This window comes from Lepidochelys kempii, chromosome 2, assembly GCF_965140285.1.
Source record: "Lepidochelys kempii isolate rLepKem1 chromosome 2, rLepKem1.hap1, whole genome shotgun sequence".
Taxonomy (NCBI): Eukaryota; Metazoa; Chordata; order Testudines; family Cheloniidae; genus Lepidochelys; species Lepidochelys kempii.
Window position 1 is genome coordinate 56,654,180 of NC_136381.1, and position 19,277 is coordinate 56,673,456.

The window sequence follows — 19,277 nt, forward strand, 5'->3', positions numbered from 1 at the left end:
AAGAATACTTATAGGGCCTGAGCCTCCTCTCAAATTCACTAGTGGAAATTAGGTGTAACTCTTTTAGAGGCCTTGTCTACAATCCAAATGTTTTGCTGGTAGAGCTGTGCCAACAGAGTCCCCTAGTGGAGATGTAGTATAACCCAGCAGAAGGAGTTCTGCCAACACAGCTAAGCCACCTCTCTGAACAACATTAGATATGCTAACATAGTCAGCTTAGCTGCATCTATACCAGGAATTTTGCTGCACAGCTGTATCAACTAGGAGGTGTGATTCTCTCACACTGCTAGCCAACAGCTATGCCATCAAAACTTTGTAGAGTAGATGAAGCCTAAATCTGTGGAGTTAAATTGAAGTAAAATTGCTGTAAGAGAAGAATAAGGCCCATTATTTTATATGTTCTTTGTTTCAACTTTGAATAGCCGTGAAAGTCTTATTTCAACAAGTTACCTACTTGGCCTGATAAAACAGAAACAGGAATTATATAAAATCACCCACTACATTCATGTTTTAGTCCACAAAAATTAAGTAAGTGGTGTGCAAAATTGCAAAGAAACATGTCATTTTAACCAGCCTGAAGAAATGAGAAGTGGTTTCTGAATGAGAACATGGCACACATTAAATGTCTTAAAAACTGGCTAATTGTAGGTCTCCAAATTTAATTTAGAGGAGGAATTATCATTACGTGTCTGTGTTACTAGTGAGGTCCCAAGATCTGCTTCTTGGCCCTATGCAATTTATATTTGTATCAATGACCGGGAAGAAAACAGAAGCATTACTGATAAAGTTTGCACATGACACAAAGATTGGAAGAATTGTAAATAACGAAGAAGTGATATACAGTGATCTGAGTCATTTGCTAAACTGGGGGCAAGCAATGAAGCAAACAATATGCATTTCAATATGGCCAAATGTAAAGTCCAACATCTAGAAACAAAGACTGGAGGCCCTACTTACTGGATGAGGGATTCTATCCTGGGAAGCACTGACGCTGAAAAAGAGTCGGTGGTTATGGTGGATAATCAACTGACCATGAGCTCACAGTGCAATGCTGTAGCTATAAGAGCTAATGCAATCCTTGAATGTATAAATGGGGAACTCTTGAGTAGAAAGTCTATATTACATCTTATACACAGAGACCATGAAACAATACCTCCTCCCACCCCACTCTCCTGCTGGTAATAGCTTATCTAAAGTGATCACTCTCCTTACAATGTGTATGATAATCAAGTTGGGCCATTTCCAGCACAAATCCAGGTTTTCTCACCCTCCGCCCACCCCCACCCCCGTCCACAAACTCACTCTCCTGCTGGTAATAGCCCATCCAAAGTGACCACTCTCTTTACAATGTGTATGATAATCAAGTTGTGTCATTTCCAGCACAAATCCAGGTTTTCCCACCATCAACCTCAGCCTGGTCCAGTCCACACAAGAGATCCACTTCCTGGACACTACAGTGCTAATAAACAATGGTCACATAAACACCACCCTATACCGGAAACCTACTGACCACTATTCCTACCTATATGCCTCCAGCTTTCACCCTGACCACACCACATGTTCCATCGTCTACAGCCAAGCTCTGCGATACAACCGCATTTGCTCCAACCCCTCAGACAGAGACAAACACCTACAAGATCTCTATCAAGCATTCTTACAACTACAATACCCACCTGCGGAAATGAAGAAACAGATTGATAGAGCCAGAAGAGTTCCCAGAAGTCACCTACTACAGGACAGGCCTAACAAAGAAAATAACAGAACGCCACTAGCCGTCACCTTCAGCCCCCAACTAAAACCCCTCCAACGCATTATTAAGGATCTACAACCTATCCTGAAGGATGACCCAACACTCTCACAAATCTTAGGAGACAGGCCAGTCCTTGCCTACAGACAGCCCCCCAACCTGAAGCAAATCATAGAATCATAGAATATCAGGGTTGGAAGGGACCCCAGAAGGTCATCTAGTCCAACCCCCTGCTCAAAGCAGGACCAATTCCCAGTTAAATCATCCCAGCCAGGGCTTTGTCAAGCCTGACCTTAAAAACCTCTAAGGAAGGAGATTCTACCACCTCCCTAGGTAACGCATTCCAGTGTTTCACCACCCTCTTAGTGAAAAAGTTTTTCCTAATATCCAATCTAAACCTCCCCCACTGCAACTTGAATACTCACCAACAACCACATACCACACAACAGAACCACTAACCCAGGAACCTATCCTTGCAACAAAGCCCGTTGCCAACTGAGCCCACATATCTATTCAGGGGACACCATCACAGGGCCTAATAACATCAGCCACACTATCAGAGGCTCGTTCACCTGCACATCCACCAATGTGATATATGCCATCATGTGCCAGCAATGCCCCTCTGCCATGTACATTGGTCAAACTGGACAGTCTCTACGTAAAAGAATAAATGGACACAAATCAGATGTCAAGAATTATAACATTCATAAACCCGTCGGAAAACACTTCAATCTCTCTGGTCACGCAATTACAGACATGAAGGTCGCTATCTTACAACAAAAAAACTTCAAATCCAGACTCCAGCGAGAAACTGCTGAATTGGAATTCATTTGCAAATTGGATACTATTAATTTAGGCTTAAATAGAGACTGGGAGTGGTTAAATCATTATGCAAGGTAGCCTATTCCCCCTTGTTTTTTCCTACCCCCCCCCCTTCAGACATTCTGGTTAAACTAGGATTTATGCTGGAAATGGCCCACCTTGATTATCATACACATTGTAAGGAGAGTGGTCAGTTTGGATGAGCTATTACCAGCAGGAGAGTGACTTTGTGTGTGTGGGTTATTTTTTTTTGGGGGGGGGGGTGAGAAAACCTGGATTTGTGCTGGAAATGGCCCACCTTGATTTTCATGCACATTGTAGGGAGAGTGGTCACTTTGGATAAGCTATTACAGCAGGAGAGTGAGTTTGTGTGTGTGGTTTTTGGAAAAAAAAAGGGGGGGGTGAGAAAACCTGGATTTGTGCTAGAAATGGCCCAACTTGATTATCATACACATTGTAAGGAGAGTGATCACTTTAGATAAGCTATTACCAGGAGAGTGGAGTGGGAGGAGGTATTGTTTCATGGTCTCTGTGTATATAATGTCTTCTGCAGTTTCCACAGTATGCATCTGATGAAGTGAGCTGTAGCTCACGGAAGCTTATGCTCAAATAAATTGGTTAGTCTCTAAGGTGCCACAAGTACTCCTTTTCTTTTTGCGAATACAGACTAACCTATATTACATCTGTATTTGGCACTTGTGAGATTGCCATTGGAATACTGTGTCCAGTTCTGGTGTCCATATTTCAAGATGGATGTTGAAAAATTGAAGAGGGTTCAGAAAAGAGCCACAGGAATGATTAAAGGATTAGAAAACATGCTTTGTTGTGAAGGACACAATGAGCTCAATCTATTTGGCTTATCAAAGAAGAAAATGGGGTGATTTCATCACAGTCTACAAGCACCCTACATGGGAAACACAAATTTGATAACAAAAGGCTCTTTAATCTAGCAGGCAAAGTTATAACAAAATTCAGAGGCTGGAACTTGAAGCTTGACATATTCAAACCAGAAATAAGGTGCAATTTTTAACAGAGAGTGTAATTAACCACTGGAATAATCAAGGACTGTGGTAGATTCTCCAATCACTGGAATTTTTTAAATCAACATTATATGTTTTTCTGGTAGATATGCTCTAGTCCAACCACAGTATTGGACTCGAAGCAGAATTTAAGTCAATGAAGTCCTATGGCCTGTGTTATGCAGAAGTCAGACTAAATGACTACTATGGTTCCCTCTACCCTTACAATCTACATGTTAGGAGTCAGAAATTGGTCTAAATGGAAAAATCAATAGGTGAAATCCAGGCCCCACTGAAGACAATAAGAGTTTTGCCATTGACTTCAATGGGGCCAGGATTTCATCCCATATCCTGCTTTGAAGATTCCCAAAATGTGGGATTGTGCAGATTCAGGATTTTGGGACAAATTGATCTTTAAAAATTAATTTAATTTGTCAGATGAACCCATGCTGCTTATCCTTTTTTGCCCCCAGGTGTGAATATAAAGGTATTTCTCCTACAAAAAATGGGGCCAAATTCTCCTCTCATGCAAGTTTTAGATCAGTGAAACTCCACTCTTTGTAAGGCTACTCTTCATTACACTAGTTTCAGAAAGAGGACAGTCGGGTTCATTATTTTAATAGAAGTTCTGCTGCCATTGTACATTTCTACATTTACAAAGAATATATTTTCTTCACTGCAATGGTTTGGTGCAGGCACTATTCGTGCAGCCTACAGGAAAATATGTACATTGTTTTATAACCTAAAACAGCGAGATAAAAAAATTAAAATTTTGCAAATGCTATTACTGTCTGTGCATTTTAAGCACAAATCGAATTGCTATCCTTTCCTGTTGTTAGCAGAATTAACTCCACAGATATTCCCAAAAGGAGTATTTTTCCACATTTTCAAATCTTTCAAAATTTTAAGCAAAATATCTTTTAAAATTATCAAGATTTTAAAGTTAAAATGACACATATAGGGCTAGATTCTTCCCTCAGTAGTATGCTCATAGCTCTACTGATGTCCAATGGGGCTGTGATCACAAGAGATACTAGCTATGGCTCAGATATTTTATCTGGTTGGCAGTTGAAGCTGAACAAATTCAGACTAGAAAGAAAGTGCACTTTGTGGGTGTGGGGGCGAGGAAGGGTTGTTAGCAGCCTAATATGGAAAAGGACATGTTCATTCTAAAACAAAGACCTTGATGAATGTACTCGTCTTTCAGCCCACAAAACTATTTTAGATAGCAGTATTTCCTGTCATTATGACTGAATGCTCAACATTGGGAGAATTGAACTGAAGTTTCCTAAATCCCTGGTTTTGAGTTACTGGATAAAATTTTCAGACGTGCCTACATTACTTAGAAGCCTAGGCCCTCATAAGCAACTTACATATTTTTGAAAATTTTACTGTTCATTTAAAAAGGCCAATATTTTAAAAAAATGAGTGCCTAAAACTAGGCCAATAAATCCATATCATGTTACTTTATTAAGTGAGCTGATTTTCAAAACTGCTGAGCACCCAGTTGCTCCCAGTTATTTAAGTGCCTAACTGTAGGACATCAGTTTATCAAACGTATTTGCCATCAACAATGTCTGAGTATGAGTTGTTTATGTGTTAAGCAAATTTTAAAACTACATTCTTATTCAGGTCTCAGGGATCTTTAAATATAAAATATATTTAGAACCAAGTAAGAAAGATCTGTTAAATGGCAATATTTTGGGGTTTATGTTCAGGCTACATACTGCGAATTCTAGTTGTCGCATAAGCTGGAATCATGGAATCCACTGTTAATTCTGGGTGTAAAATGCAGCCATGAGTGTAGGCATCCATAGGCAAGGAGTCCAAGAGCTCTCTATAGTGTTGCACCCTTGGGTAATACATGCTTCCTTCTTCTGGCATTAATCTTGGTGTCCTCTCTGAAATACATTTATTTAGAAGATTTTTAAAAATAAATCAGAAGAGCTATATAATATATATAATGATATTATGATAAAAGTAGTGTTCTTAATGGTACTTCAGTTGTCCCTGTGTAGCACAGATGACATGGTTATCAAGTGAAATCCTCACTACTGGATGATTCCCGCCCCCTCCTCCCCAACCATGAGCCCAGTTCAACAAAACACTTAACCGTGTGCTTAGTTTTCAGCATGTAATCCCATCCTTCTTCAGCAATGTACTTAACCACGTGATTAAAGAGACCTTAGCAGAGCAGAGAATCTGCTCCATAGCATATTATAGTCAAGCAGTTTCAGCAGAATCAATTTTTTACATTTCAAGCAATGTCACTACATAGTGAAGTACAATAGACAGCTCTTATGGCCCATTAAAAAGAAAATATTGCAGTGATTCAAGAACTCTATTATAAAATGATACTTTAATTATTTTAAATATGTTTTTAAAGAGTTTTACAGCAGCATTAACAGTTCATTTATAACTGTATTCATAGACTGTAGCCACCCTCAGCTTTACCCAGCTCTCTATTTCCTCCAATTATTATCTGACCAAAAGGCAAGCAGCTAGCAATTAATTCAGCAGGTGTTGAACTGCTAATAGTGACATGTTCTTACTGCTATGGGAATCTCTAAAGTCCACTGCAGAATTTTATCCTTGAAATTACATTTGCCAGTTAGGGACATAGCGTATCAGAACCCTAACTAGAGAGCACCAATACAAAAGGTTGCGTCTTCTCCTCACTCCAAGAAATACAGTTTCTGTGTATAAGCCAAAAAAAAAAAAAGTTTTCTTTAAAAATTGATCCTGCCTATTTCCTAGTAATGACAAGTGTTGTGAAATGTCAAGGTATGCCACTATTCCTTTCTTATTACCATAGATTTACTCTTCCCACTTCTATCTCCTTATTCCATTTATTCGTGTGCACACATGCACGCACACACACTCACTATTCTCTCTCCTTTACAGGGTATAATTAAAAAAAAGATTATTCTGGAATTATCCAGGAAACTACACCATTTTTGTGTGAGAGGTTTTTTCCAAAAATTGAAAATGTTTTGCATCCCTCTGTGAGACTATTATTTTATATTAGTCCTTGCTACACAATTAGTACAGCAAAGTATTATCATATTTCTGACCTGTATGGGCTAGCAGGATAAGTGATCAGATATCCATTATCTTGCCAAATAGATGTTAAAGTATTTTCAATGCAATCCGTTTGCTTGGAGAATGCGAAACTTTTTATGGAAATGAACAAAACTCTATACAGCGACACATAAGTATTGCATTAAAAATCACATAATCTAAAAAAAAATTTCATTACCATCCACGAATGTCTCTTCAAGATAATCAGTAATCTGTGTGGCCTCACAAATAATGTTTTCCCCATGGATAAGGACAGGCACTTCTCCAGATGAGTTTAAACGCATAAACCAAGGTTCATTGTGTTCACTCAGGGGTAAACTTACATCATGTTCTTCACACTTCAGTGCTTTTTCAGCAATCACTAAGCGCACCTGAAAAATATTGCAAGTATTACTTGATTAAGCTATTTGCCAGGGATAAACTGATACACTGTTCAATTAGAGGGGCAATGTGTTTCAGTGGGAGTCAGGAGTACTGGGGTCTATTCCCAGCTGTGCCACTGATCTGCTGTGTGACCTTAGCAAATCTCTTCACCTCTCTGTCTTCTTTCACATCCTTTGTCTATTTAAATTGTATTCTCTGTAGGTATGGACTATGTACAGTTCCTAATGCAACTGAGTCCTAATCTCAGTTGGGATCCTTAAGTGCTACTGTAATACAAATAAATAAATAAATAAACAAACAACAAAGAATAATTGTAATTGCCTAAAACTCTTCTTTCAACACATTTATCATTAGCATAAAATAGTTGGTGGCTATTACCTGAATGACAGGTATTCCTAGAAACAGTTGATAAAATGTAAGTGAATTAACAACACAAATTTTTTTTTTAAATATCTTAAAACCTGGTGCTATAGTTTTGGTGATGTCTAAATTCCTTTCCCATATACTCTCGAATATGTTCTGTATACATAACTGGAACTGAGGCATACTTTTTTGGAATTTTTTATTAAGACAAAGTTACAATAAAATATTAACATACTACATTGGACATGACTTATTAAGGATCAGGTTAATATTCAAAAAACCTGGCAAAAGATCTGCTGGCTGGAGATCTCTCCCCCTTTGAATAAATGTAAAAAGGGTGGCCAAATTTCTAAATACCTGTCCTCTTTTTGGTGCTTCTCTTGTGTATGTACTTGGTGTGAAAGCTTCTCCATTACAAGAATAATCCATATTTTATTATACCATAATTGTTTGCTTTGGCAACTGAACCATTTGCAATAAAGGTGAGAAACAGCCCTTTGCTAAAAAGTATCAAAACGTCTGCTGAATTAGAACACAAAATAGATGTATATGCTCATGTCGTCTTGTTATATTTACAGACTATGGAAGTGCCATTCAAAATTATCTGTTACATTTTAACAACTCAAGGAGTGTTATATTTCTGTTTTAAAGCCCCTAGTCATCCTTCCTCCTAGGCCTCCTCCTCGCTGCCTCCAGTGCTGGATTTGGGGATTCTGCATTTCGAAATGATCACAGTCCCCTGGAGGCCTTGCAAGCCTTTCAGGGCCTAAAAAGAAAGCTTTGTGGCCTTGCCCCTCACCATCCCTTCCTCCTCCCTCTCCAGATCTAGGCAACAGCGCTACTTCCCTCTGCCCACGCCTAACCATCCAGATTGGGACCAGCAAAGACGCGAGGGATCTGTCCAGGTGCTGATCCCTGCTGGCACCCCCGAAAGCAACCAGGCACTCACCTTTTGGGAGCAGAACGAGTGGGTCCAGTGGTACAGTATTAACTTAGCCTCTGCCTTGCAGTCAGCCAGCAGCGCGCTGCCCGCTGCCGCGCCATCCTCCTGCCGCGCCATCGCTCCCAGGGGCTGAGCGGACTCAGAACCGGCTCCCCAGCGGACCGGGCTCCCCGGCTGCTACGGAGCGTGCGCCGGCGCTCGGAGCATGCTCCGTGACAGCCGCTGCCCTCGCACGGCATCGGTACCTGCGCCCTGGCCGCACCGGGGAGGAAACGCAGGGGCGGGCGGGGGAGGGGCAGAGATGCAGGACTAGGAAGAGAAGGGGTGGAGGGGGGCAAAAAAAAAAAAAAGTGGGATCAGATTGTGGGGGCTTGTGCTGCACCCATGGACAGTGCATCTGCCACCCCCTACACAGGGCTCTGGCGTGAAAGCCCCAATCTAGCCCAATGCCTAGGTAACCTCTGCGTGGAAAACCCAAAGCAGCTGCCGCCTAGAGAGCTGATGCACTGACTGCCCCCCCCCCCAATATTGGCAGACATGATTTGGGTGTTTAAAATAATACATGGGTAAGAAACTGTAATTCTGGTAAGGTACAAACTGCAGGGCAGAATCTGGCATAAAGAACATAAAGTCCCTCCATAACCAACAACCATGGCTGTGTGTGTCTGTGTCCCATCTTTACATGTGTTTATAGCCCTCAGCCAAGAATGGCCAATTTGCTAAGGTTAGCCCAAAACATTGAGGACCCAGCCCTTCAATGTGTATCCCATGTCCAGCATGTTGAGCTAAATTAAACAGAATGTTCCTTATACAGGCATAAATATATATACATGGAAAAAGTCCACACTTCAAGAAAGTTCATTTATGCTTGATGAATAAATGGATGTTTTAACAATCACATGATTACACAATGACGCTCAAGGAAAATACGTTTTGCTGCAGAGCAAAACCATGATGGACGTCATCATCCAGCAAGAACATTAATCAGACTGTGTTACATTACCTTACCCACCCGTGTTTCTTGTATTGTTATTATTACATCTTCATATTTGCTTTCCTTCAGCCAGGGAGTCAATGCTCTTGAATTTTTAAGGGTGACATACAGAGGAAATAAAAAGATTTTGCCTCCTTTTTGTTATCTACGAGGAATAAAAACATATGATGGTAGGATTCAGCCATACATATCAGAAATTTCTCCCTCCATTCCAGGATATGAGGAAAAGTGAGGGGAAGCAATTTCTGACAGTGTCACCACCATGTATCAGAAATTATGTCCCCTAGGCCAGGAAAATGCAGAAAGCATTTTTTGTGGATGAGTAAAGATGGTACATAGCTTAGATCTTGCAGCTAGTAGGAAATCGGATAGGAAAGCCTTTTCTAGGACGACCCTGTTTCACACTAAATACTCCCCACAGCTAGGGCAGGGCAAGCCAAACCAGAATCTAGGATGTTGTGAGTTCTAGGCCCTGTTGATACTAAGTGTGTTTCATTTCATTTTAAACATAGTGGGTAAAATCCTCATTCTACTGAAGTCAATGGAAGTTGAGCCATTGGTGTCAACAGAGCCAGGATTTCACCCACTATTCATAGCCACTTACCTCTGTAATGTAATTGTGACCAAGGCATTTAAATAAGGAGGGAAAGGGGGAACAAAGAGTCAGCTCCCACCCCTGTAATACTCACAAGAGTGAGGCACAATTACAGTCTTTAGATTCCCCTGAACCTAAGGACTATGGCAAGGCCAGCATCACAAACAGCACAAACTTCCTCAGAGGAGGTAAGCAGTATTTCAGGGGAGTGACCCTACACAGCCCCTCCCCTTTGGGTACTGCTCAATACAGTTCTGGGGGTACATTTTGTGCCCTGCAACAAAGTGATCAAGGGGAAGTTATGATTCTTCTGCAAACTCCAGGCACAATGCCTCCCAAAGCTCACATTGGGAAGTGTGGACATGACAGAGGCATACAAAATAATGAAGGGTATAGAGAAGTTAGAATGGGTGTTCCTATATACACTCTCATAACACAAGTACAAAGGGACATTTGATGAAACTGAAAGACAATACATTTTAAACTGATAAAAGGAAATTCTTCTTTATACAATCCAAATTAAACTGCGGCATTCATTGCTACAAGACATAATTGAGATCAAGAGTTAATTGGGGTTATATAAATATCTATCTATATAGCTAAATGTCCTCATAGTTACATCAGATAGTACAAAATATAGAAAGGATATAAACCTTCATAGTTTAGGATACTATCTTAGAAAATCAGGCTTATGTTATATTGCTCATGGATTTGAATTCTAATTAGAGCTAGTACAAGACAATTATAATCAATGCTACCATCTGTGACCTTGCTTTAAAAGCCTGGAAAAGCCACTGCAGAAAAGAAATTAGTCCTCCTGTTAGGAGGGCATCATCTCAGACTTGAACTCTGCAGAACAGGAGAGTGTAATTGGCATGGCTCAGGAAAGCTTTCCTAGATGAGAATATTTGAATGTCTGCTCTGCAGTTTGTGAGGAGCTAAGAGAATAAGAAGACACACTGGGGCACTTAAGAACATTTCTCTTTCTAAACTACAATGGTGTCTTTCTGTTGACTTCACTGAGAGTTGGATCAGCCCCCAGAACTACTACTCAGACAAGTCATATAAATGTATAGTAATGCCTAAGAATTATGAACATTCCTTCAGATTTTGTACATTAAAATATGGGGAATCCAATATTAAATTTTCCATAGTATGTTGTCTGAGAGAAGTGAAAGTAATTATTTGTACATGATAACAAATCTTCATAGCCCAGTAGTTCTTTGACTTAGTATTTATAGCAGTGTTTAAGTAGCCTTGTTTCTGATGCCTTCACTGTTATAAATTTTCCCTTTAACATGAAAAATAAGAAGCATATCAGCTCACTGAGAAATTCATTGTCTGCAGTACTCGGTCTGTTGTCCAGTTAATTCTGGAATTTATGGGGAAATGAGGGATCATTTGTTTATTCAAATACAAAATATCAGAGATTTTTTGATCTATTGAAGATCATCCCAAACAGATGGCCCTGTTCTCTATTGTTTGTATACCTCAAACTCCCATTAAACAACCATTCACTCTAATGATAATTTTGAGTGTGCAAAGAATGGAGATCAGGCCCTGCCTAAACACTGTGGCTTATATATTTTATTCAGTGTTTTGTTACAATGTCTGGCTGTGCAAATGTCTAGTGCTTGAATCTGTAAATACGTATGCCTATGATTAACTTTAATCACGAGTACTCTCATTGACTTGAAGCAAACACTGTGTAATTAAGCGCAGATTATTTATTATTAACTAATAAAAATGAATTTTTGTTGTATTTCGGGTGAGCTGTTACCTTGGGAAACAGAAAATTCTTCCTTCCTCCCTTGATGTATTTTTCTCACATCCCTGAGTGCAGCTCTGGAGGAATAATATAACTAAAGGATGTACCATCCAAACAACAAGCATTTACTAATTTGAATACATTAATGTTTAGAAATTAATGAATAATATTAATTCTAGTAAAGCACAAAAATTGTTTCCTTACATGAATAGCATTTCAAACAAAGAAATGCCGATGAAATTATAAGAAACATGTTTAGAAAAGCAAAGGTTTTTTATCTGGATATGTCTAACATGTCTTCCACTGTAGTAATGGTTTGAATGATCATGAGTTAATTCAGTTTCAGGTAAATGGCAGGATAAACTAAAATAGGTCTGCAGCTACGGTTTGTGATTTCAAAAGGGCAAACCTGAAAAAAAAAATGAAGGGACTTCCTTGAGTTCCACTGTCCACTCCACTTCCCTAAGTATCTGAATGTGGAGAAGGCTTGGAATTACTTTAAGTCAAAGTTGCAGAAACTATCTGAAGCATGCATCTCAAGCAAGGGGAAAAATTGTAGGGAAGAGTGTCAGACCAAATTGGATGAATAAGTATCTCAAACAGGTTATTAAGAGATAGGAGAGAGCCTACAAGGAATGGACCAAGGGATGAATCGGCAAGGAAAGCTACCTCTTGGAGGTCAGAAAGTGTAGGGTAAAAGTGAGAACTGCCAAAAGCCAAGCAAAGCTGGACCTTGCAAAAGAAATTAAAACCAACAGTAAAAGGTTCTTTAGCCATATAAATAAAAAGAAAACCAGGAAAGAAGTGGGACTGCTAAACACTGAGGATGGAGTGGAGATTAAAGATAATCTAGTTATGGCCCAATGCCTAAATGAATACTTTGCCTTGGTTTTTAATAATGGTAATGAGGAGCTTGGGGGTAGTGGCAGGGTGGATAATGGAAACAAGGATATGGAAGTAGAAATTACCACATCAGAGGTGGAAGCCAATCTTAAACAGTTTAATGGGACCAAATCAGAAGGCCTGGATAGTCTCCATCCAAAAATATTAAAGGAACTGGCATATAAAATTGCAAGCCCAATAGCAAGGATTTTTATTGAATCCATAAAATCAGGGGTGGTACGCTATGACTGGAGAACTGCAAATTCAATACCTATGTTTAAGAAAGGGGAAAAAATTCTGTGAAACTACAGGCCTGTTACTTTGACCTCAACTGTATGCAAGGTCTTAGAATAAATTTTAAAAGAGAGAGTTGTTAAAGACAGAGGTAAAACGTAATTGCGATAACACATAAAATGGTTTTACAAAAGGTAGATCATGCCAGACCAACATGGTCTCTTTCTTTGAGAAGATAACCAATTTTCCAGACAAAGGAAATGCAGTAGATCTAATCTACCTGGATTTCAGTAAAGCATTTGATACAAGTCCTCATGGGAAATTATTAGTTAAATTGGAGAAGGTGGGCATTAATATGAGAATTGAAAGGTGAGTAAGGAACTGGTTAAAGGATAGACTACAACATATCATGTTGAAAGTGAACTGTCAAGCTGGAGGGAGGTTACTAGTGGAATTCCTCAAGAACTGGTCTTGGATCCAATTGCATTTAACATTTTCATTAATGACCTTGGTACATAAAGTGGAGTAAAATTTGCAGATGACACAAATGTGGGAGGTGTTGTCAGTGTAGAGGAGGACCAGAGTATCATAAAAGAATATTTGGAGGACCTTGAAAACAAGTAATAGCAATGGGACTAAATTTAACAGTGTGAAATGCAAGGTCATATGCTTAAGGACTAACAACAAGAACCTTTGCTACAAGATGGGGACATATCAGTTGGCAGTGACAGAGGAGGAGAAAGATCTGGGTATATTGGTTGATCACAATTGGTTAATCCACATCAACTTGGGTGTATTAGTTGATGCAGCTGTGAAAAAGACTAATGCAATCCTAGGATGAATCAAATGAGGGATTTCCAGTAGAGATAGGGAAGTGTTATGACCATTGTCCAAGGCACTGGTAAGACCTCACCTGGAATACTCTGTGCAATCCTGGTCTCCCATGTTCAAAAAAGATGAATTCAAACTGGCACAGGTGCAGAGAAGGGCTACTAGGATGACCAGAGCAACGGAGACTCCCTTACGAGAAGAGACTTAAGGAGCTTGGCTTGTTTAACCTAACAAAACGACAGCTGACGGAAGAGGTGTTTGCTCTCTATAAATATATTAGAGCAGTGGTTCCCAAATTTGTTCCGCCACTTATGCGGGAAAAGCCTCTGCTGGGCCAGGCCGGTTTGTTTACCTGCCGCATCCGCAGGTTCAGCCGATCGCGGCTCCCAGTAGCCGCGATTCACTGCTCCAGGCCAATGGGAGCTGCTGGAAGCAGTGGCCAGTACGTCCCTCGGCCCGCGCCACTTCCAGCAGCTTCCATTGACCTGGAGCAGTGAACCGCGGCCACTGGGAGCCGCGACTGGCCAAACCTGTGGATGTGGCAGGTAAACAAACTGGTCCGCGTGGGGCTTTCCCTGCACAAGCGGCAGGGCAAGTTTGGGAACCACTGTATTAGAGGGATAAACACCAGAGAGGGAGAGAAGTTGTTTAAATTAAGGGAAAAATGCTGGCACAAGAAAAAATGGATATAAACTAGCCATCAGTAAGTTTACGCTTGAAATTAAAGTAAGGTCTAGACTTCAGAGAAGTGAAGTCATGAACAGCCTTCCAAGGGAAGTAGTGGAGGCAAAAAACTTAACTTGTTTTAAGACTGAGCTTGATCAGTTTATGGAGTGGATGGGATTGCTGCAGTGGCATATGGCCACGACTGCCATTAGTAAATATGTCCAATGGCCGGAGATGGGACACTAGAGAAAGAGGGCTCTGAGTTACTACAGAGAATTCTTTTCCTGGTGTCTGGCTGGTGGCCCATGTGCTCAGAGTGCCATATTTGGGATCGGGAAAAAATTCTTTCCAAGTCAGATTGGGAGGATCTGGAGGGGTTTCACCTTCCTCTGCATCATGAGGCCTGGTCACTTGCTGGTTTGAACTAGAGTAAATTGGGGATTCTCTGTAACTTGGTGTCTTTAAATCAAGATTTTAGTATTTCAGTAACACAAAAAGAGGTTATGGGAGTGGGTGGGTGATGTTCTGTGATCTGCAATGTGTAGGAGGTCAGACTAAATGATCATGATAGTCTCTTCTGGCCTTAAAGTCGATGAGTAATAGATATTCCTGTGTTAAGAGAATTAAAGATATGCATGACATGTATGATGATCTTGCATGATCTTAGGGCTAACACACAAACCTCGGAGTCTAGTAATCTTGGTTCTATTCCTAACTTTGCCATAAACTTCTTGTGTGTCCTTGAGTAACATACTTAATTTGTCTGTGCCTCCATTTCCCCATCTGTAAAAGGGTGATGATAATACTTTCCTACCTAAACTTAATTCACTTATGTTTATGAAGTGATTTTAGATCTTCTTACAGAAACTATTATATTATTATCTGAAAAATCCAATCTGTTTGCCATTTTTATATGTTTGGGCAGCAGAAATGTATTCTAGGAAATTCCTGTTTCATCCTATAGTCACACGCCCACACCCAAGTACAATAAAAGACAGGAGGCAAAGTGAGGAAATTAATCCCCACCACTTCTGGCTTTCTTAACTATCTCAATGTATCCACAAGCACATCCAAACCTTTCAATTTTTTTCTAGATTTAAGACACCAGCCACAGGTGCCAACTTTCCCCAGGGCGTGCTCCATCCCCGCTCCACCCTGAGGCCCCGCCCAGACTCCATTCCTTACCCCAAGGCCCCACCCTCTCTCCGCCTCTTCCCGCACCCACTACGCCCCCTCCCTAAGGCTCCCCACCCCACTTTTTCCAACCCCTGCTCCTCCCCCTCCTCCAAGCGTGCCCCACTCTCACTCTGCCTCTTCCCACCCCTGTTCCTCCCCACCCCCAGTGCCTCCTGCCCACTGCCGAACAGCTGATCAGCCGTGGGCAGGAGGCACTGGGGGGTTGAGGGAGGAGCTGATCGGTGGGGCCTGCAGAATAGCTGATCAGCGAGGCCACCAAACAGCTGATTGGCTGGTGAACACCCACAATTTTTTTTTTCTGACAGCAACTTAGGACCAACATATCTGTATTTCCACACTTGGCCTGCATAAACAGTACTCAAGTTCAAAAGTTTTTTTTATGGGGGAACACAAGAGATAGGGATTCTAAAACTTGGTGGGGTGGTTGGCCTGCTGATTTGCATATCAATAACCAGGACAGTTTTCCAACTCAAAACTATTGCACAGGAATACTGAGCTCAGAACCCTGGGAACATACCCAGGTTAGGTGAGCTGTGGTTGTACTGAAATTATTTTCCATGAGCTTTGTATAAAGATGTTTCTCTGAATAACCACAAGAGGTCCCCTTTTATCTAAAAATGTGACAAAATGCTGGACTTATTTATTTCTTCAGAAAAGTGCAAAAAGAATAAGGTATTATTCATATGTGCTTTTTCCTCTCCAGCTTTTCTTAAAAATTCTTCAAATGCACAAGCATGTTCCATCAAGAGAACCAAAAGCAGAAAGACATTCAGAACATCTTGGAAAGCCCTCTTCTCTAAGACAGGCATCCTGCTACAGCCCCTTTAATCCAAGTTTATTTGCCAAGAGACATTTTCAGAAAGCTCACATGGTTGATCAGAAAATTATTATTCATAATTCATTGCAGATACTTTTGTATACACTGGATATGTACCTAAGTACATAAAGGAGGAGCTGGGCACATATCCAGATCACGAAACAAACAACAGCAAACTGAGTTGCCACCCAGCCACTTTTCAGATAAGATATAGGTGGCCACTTTATCATTAAATCTTGCCTCTTAACTAATTATTTTTCTTATTTCTCTAGCATTTTTGCCTTTTCTTTCTATATGGCCTCACTTAAAGAACCTTGATGTGGTGTGTTTTGATCTTCCTGTGTTGTACAGAAATATCTTGTTTTTCATTCTGAAAACAAAATATATTGGTTTTACTGCATAAACTTTTACATCATGAAGGTGCCCTACTGGCTCCACAATTGAATTGTTTGTGAGAATTATAAAAATTAATGTCTAAACAAAATTCTTTATTAGTAGTTTTTACATAAAATCTGTAGTGAAAATAATATTAATTTTTATACATATACTGTGACAAAGTTCCTCCTCTGCCCTGGTGGGTCCTGCGCTTATTGGCAGATTTGCTCGCTCAGAGGTTCACGGCAGCCCTCAGTTTGGCCACTTTCATGGCTCAAACCTGCCGTTCACTCAGTTAGCCTCATCACTGGCCAGCATGGGGAAAAGAAAGAAGAACAATCCTTGCAGTCTCTGCTGATCCACCTAGTGGATCGGGGAACAGGCCAGAGACGTTCCTCTCTGGTGGAACCTACCGTCCAGGTCAACTCCTCCGGTATCAAGTAGGGAGTTGAGGGGATGGAGGGATGGGAGGAACCCGGGACCGCCCTCTACTCCGGGTTCCAGCCCAGGGCCCTGTGGATTGCAGCTGTCTACAGTGGCTCCTGTAACAGCTGCGTGACAGCTACAACTCCCTGGGCTACTTCCCCATGGACTCCTCCCAACACCTTCTTTATTCTCACCACAGGACCTTCCTCCTGATGTCTGATAACGCATGTACTTCCCAGTCTTCCAGTAGTACGCCTTCTCACTCTCGGCTCCTCACGCCTCTTGCTCCCAGCTCCTCACATGCACCACAAACTGAAGTGAGCTCCTTTTTAAACCCAGGTGCCCTGATTAGCCTGCCTTAATTGAGTCTAGCAGCTTCTTGATTGGCTGCAGGTGTTCTAATCAGCATGTCTGCCTTAATTGTTTCCAGAAAGTTCCTGATTGTTCTGGAACCTTCCCTGTTACCTTACCCAGAGAAAAGGGACCTACTTAACCTGGGGCTAATATATCTGCCTTCTATCAGTCTCCTGTAGCCATCTGGCCTGACCCTGTCACAATACATACACAGTATAAGCAGTGTAAGTAAAGTCAAAACTAAATTAACAAGGGAGTAATATTCTGTAGAAATTAAGATCAGAGGCTGGAAATCAATATCCCCCCCCTCCAATTCTGCCACTTGCTTTGTGATTTGGCCAGAATACGTATAGTCAGAAGAGTGATCACTCTATGTAAAAATAGCAATTTCTTACTCAGCAGATCAGTTCCCATGTGTATTCAGAGTCAGATATGATTATTTTACAGATAAAAATAAGCTTTAGCTACTTTTTCACACCAGACAGAACTGCCGAGCCAATACAGGTACAGGAAAATTAGCTGGATTCTATTCTGACTCATACATCATTAGCTGAATTGTTGATTCAGTTCCAGTTGCAGAATCTGAATTACTAATGATGCAGTAGCTAATACAGCTATAGGAAAACAAGCTGGATTCTATTCTGGATCACTCATCATCAACACCTATTGACTAAGTTCCAGTTGCAGAGTCTGTATTACTGGTGATGACGCATGAGCCAGAGAGAACACAGCATGACTTTCAGATCCCAGGGAGAGATTGCAGTGTTGACAGAATAGATATCCTTTGACTGTAAACTTAACGAATTCATACTGAAAACTAGTGAGAGACAAGAAACATGGACCCTTACATTACCAATATGGGTATAACAACACTGCATATAACATTTTAACAGTCACACATCAAAGTATAACTACAATTCAGCCTATCTGTGCTTCAGTTTACCCATGTGTAAAACAGTGTAGGCAGGCTAAACTACATGACCCTTGTATCGCCTTTGGAAAATACTTGGAAGAAATCTTGTATAAAAGTGTAGAGTACTGAATTACTATTTTGCACCCAACCCAATACATACATGCATGTGTTTCACTAAACTGAACTATCTCTCTTACTTACTGAGTTACTTACAGTATCATATTCAATTCCCCTCAGACAGTTACTGTTCAGAACTCTGTCCTACATTCTCCAAATGCACAATCCCTCCCCTTTCCTACACAAAGGAATTTCTAATGTCAATATTTTCAACAATTCTTTAAAAATTGAATTTCTCCTCTGCGACTATGAAGATACTACTAATAAAAATCTAAACAACATTTTATTTAAAAAATTACTAGGAGCCCCAAACTTCCCTACTTTTCTGATGCTTATTAAAAATGAAACATTCAACTGTCCTAATGTTATCAATCAAATTTCAGATTTCAAATCACATGTAAAATAGATCAGCTGACTGAGGTCCAAGGGCTCTACTACAAATCTTAAAATTCAGGCATTATTATTCAGACTTTATGTGATCTACCACTCTTATCTCCGCAAATAATCTTTTATCCCAACTATGCCTCCAGACTGTTGCAACCAACACATGCGATCAAACCCAAAGCTAACTAGTTGGAATCTTAATCCATGTCTCACTTCAGAACATAACGATTTTCGTTTGTTTGTTTTTAAAAATGCACCTATCACATTGCTTCAGTGTGCATATGTAATACACTAGCTAGGGGGCTTGATCCTTCTTTTAGTGAAGAACAAGAAGGAAAAAAAATGTACTGAGACCTAAGGCTCAG

The 19,277-nt window shown here is 40.5% G+C and overlaps 1 protein-coding gene across 7 annotated transcripts in view; it reads right to left on the reverse strand.

The window, feature by feature from the left end:
* Positions 1-19,277, reverse strand: part of GDAP1 (ganglioside induced differentiation associated protein 1) — a 54,550-nt gene that overhangs the window by 10,604 nt on the left and 24,669 nt on the right. For 4 of the 7 annotated variants that reach the window (XM_073330801.1, XM_073330799.1, XM_073330798.1 and 1 more), the window contains exons 2-3: positions 6,848-7,040; positions 5,316-5,489 (exon numbers count right to left, since the gene is read on the reverse strand). In XM_073330801.1, the coding sequence (XP_073186902.1) occupies positions 5,316-5,489; positions 6,848-6,953 (280 nt within the window). In that variant the 5' untranslated portion in view covers positions 6,954-7,040. Of the gene's footprint in view, positions 1-5,315; positions 5,490-6,847; positions 7,041-8,365; positions 8,620-19,277 lie in introns of those variants that run through there. The other 3 variants (XM_073330803.1, XM_073330802.1, XM_073330796.1) reach the window with 2 other exon arrangements.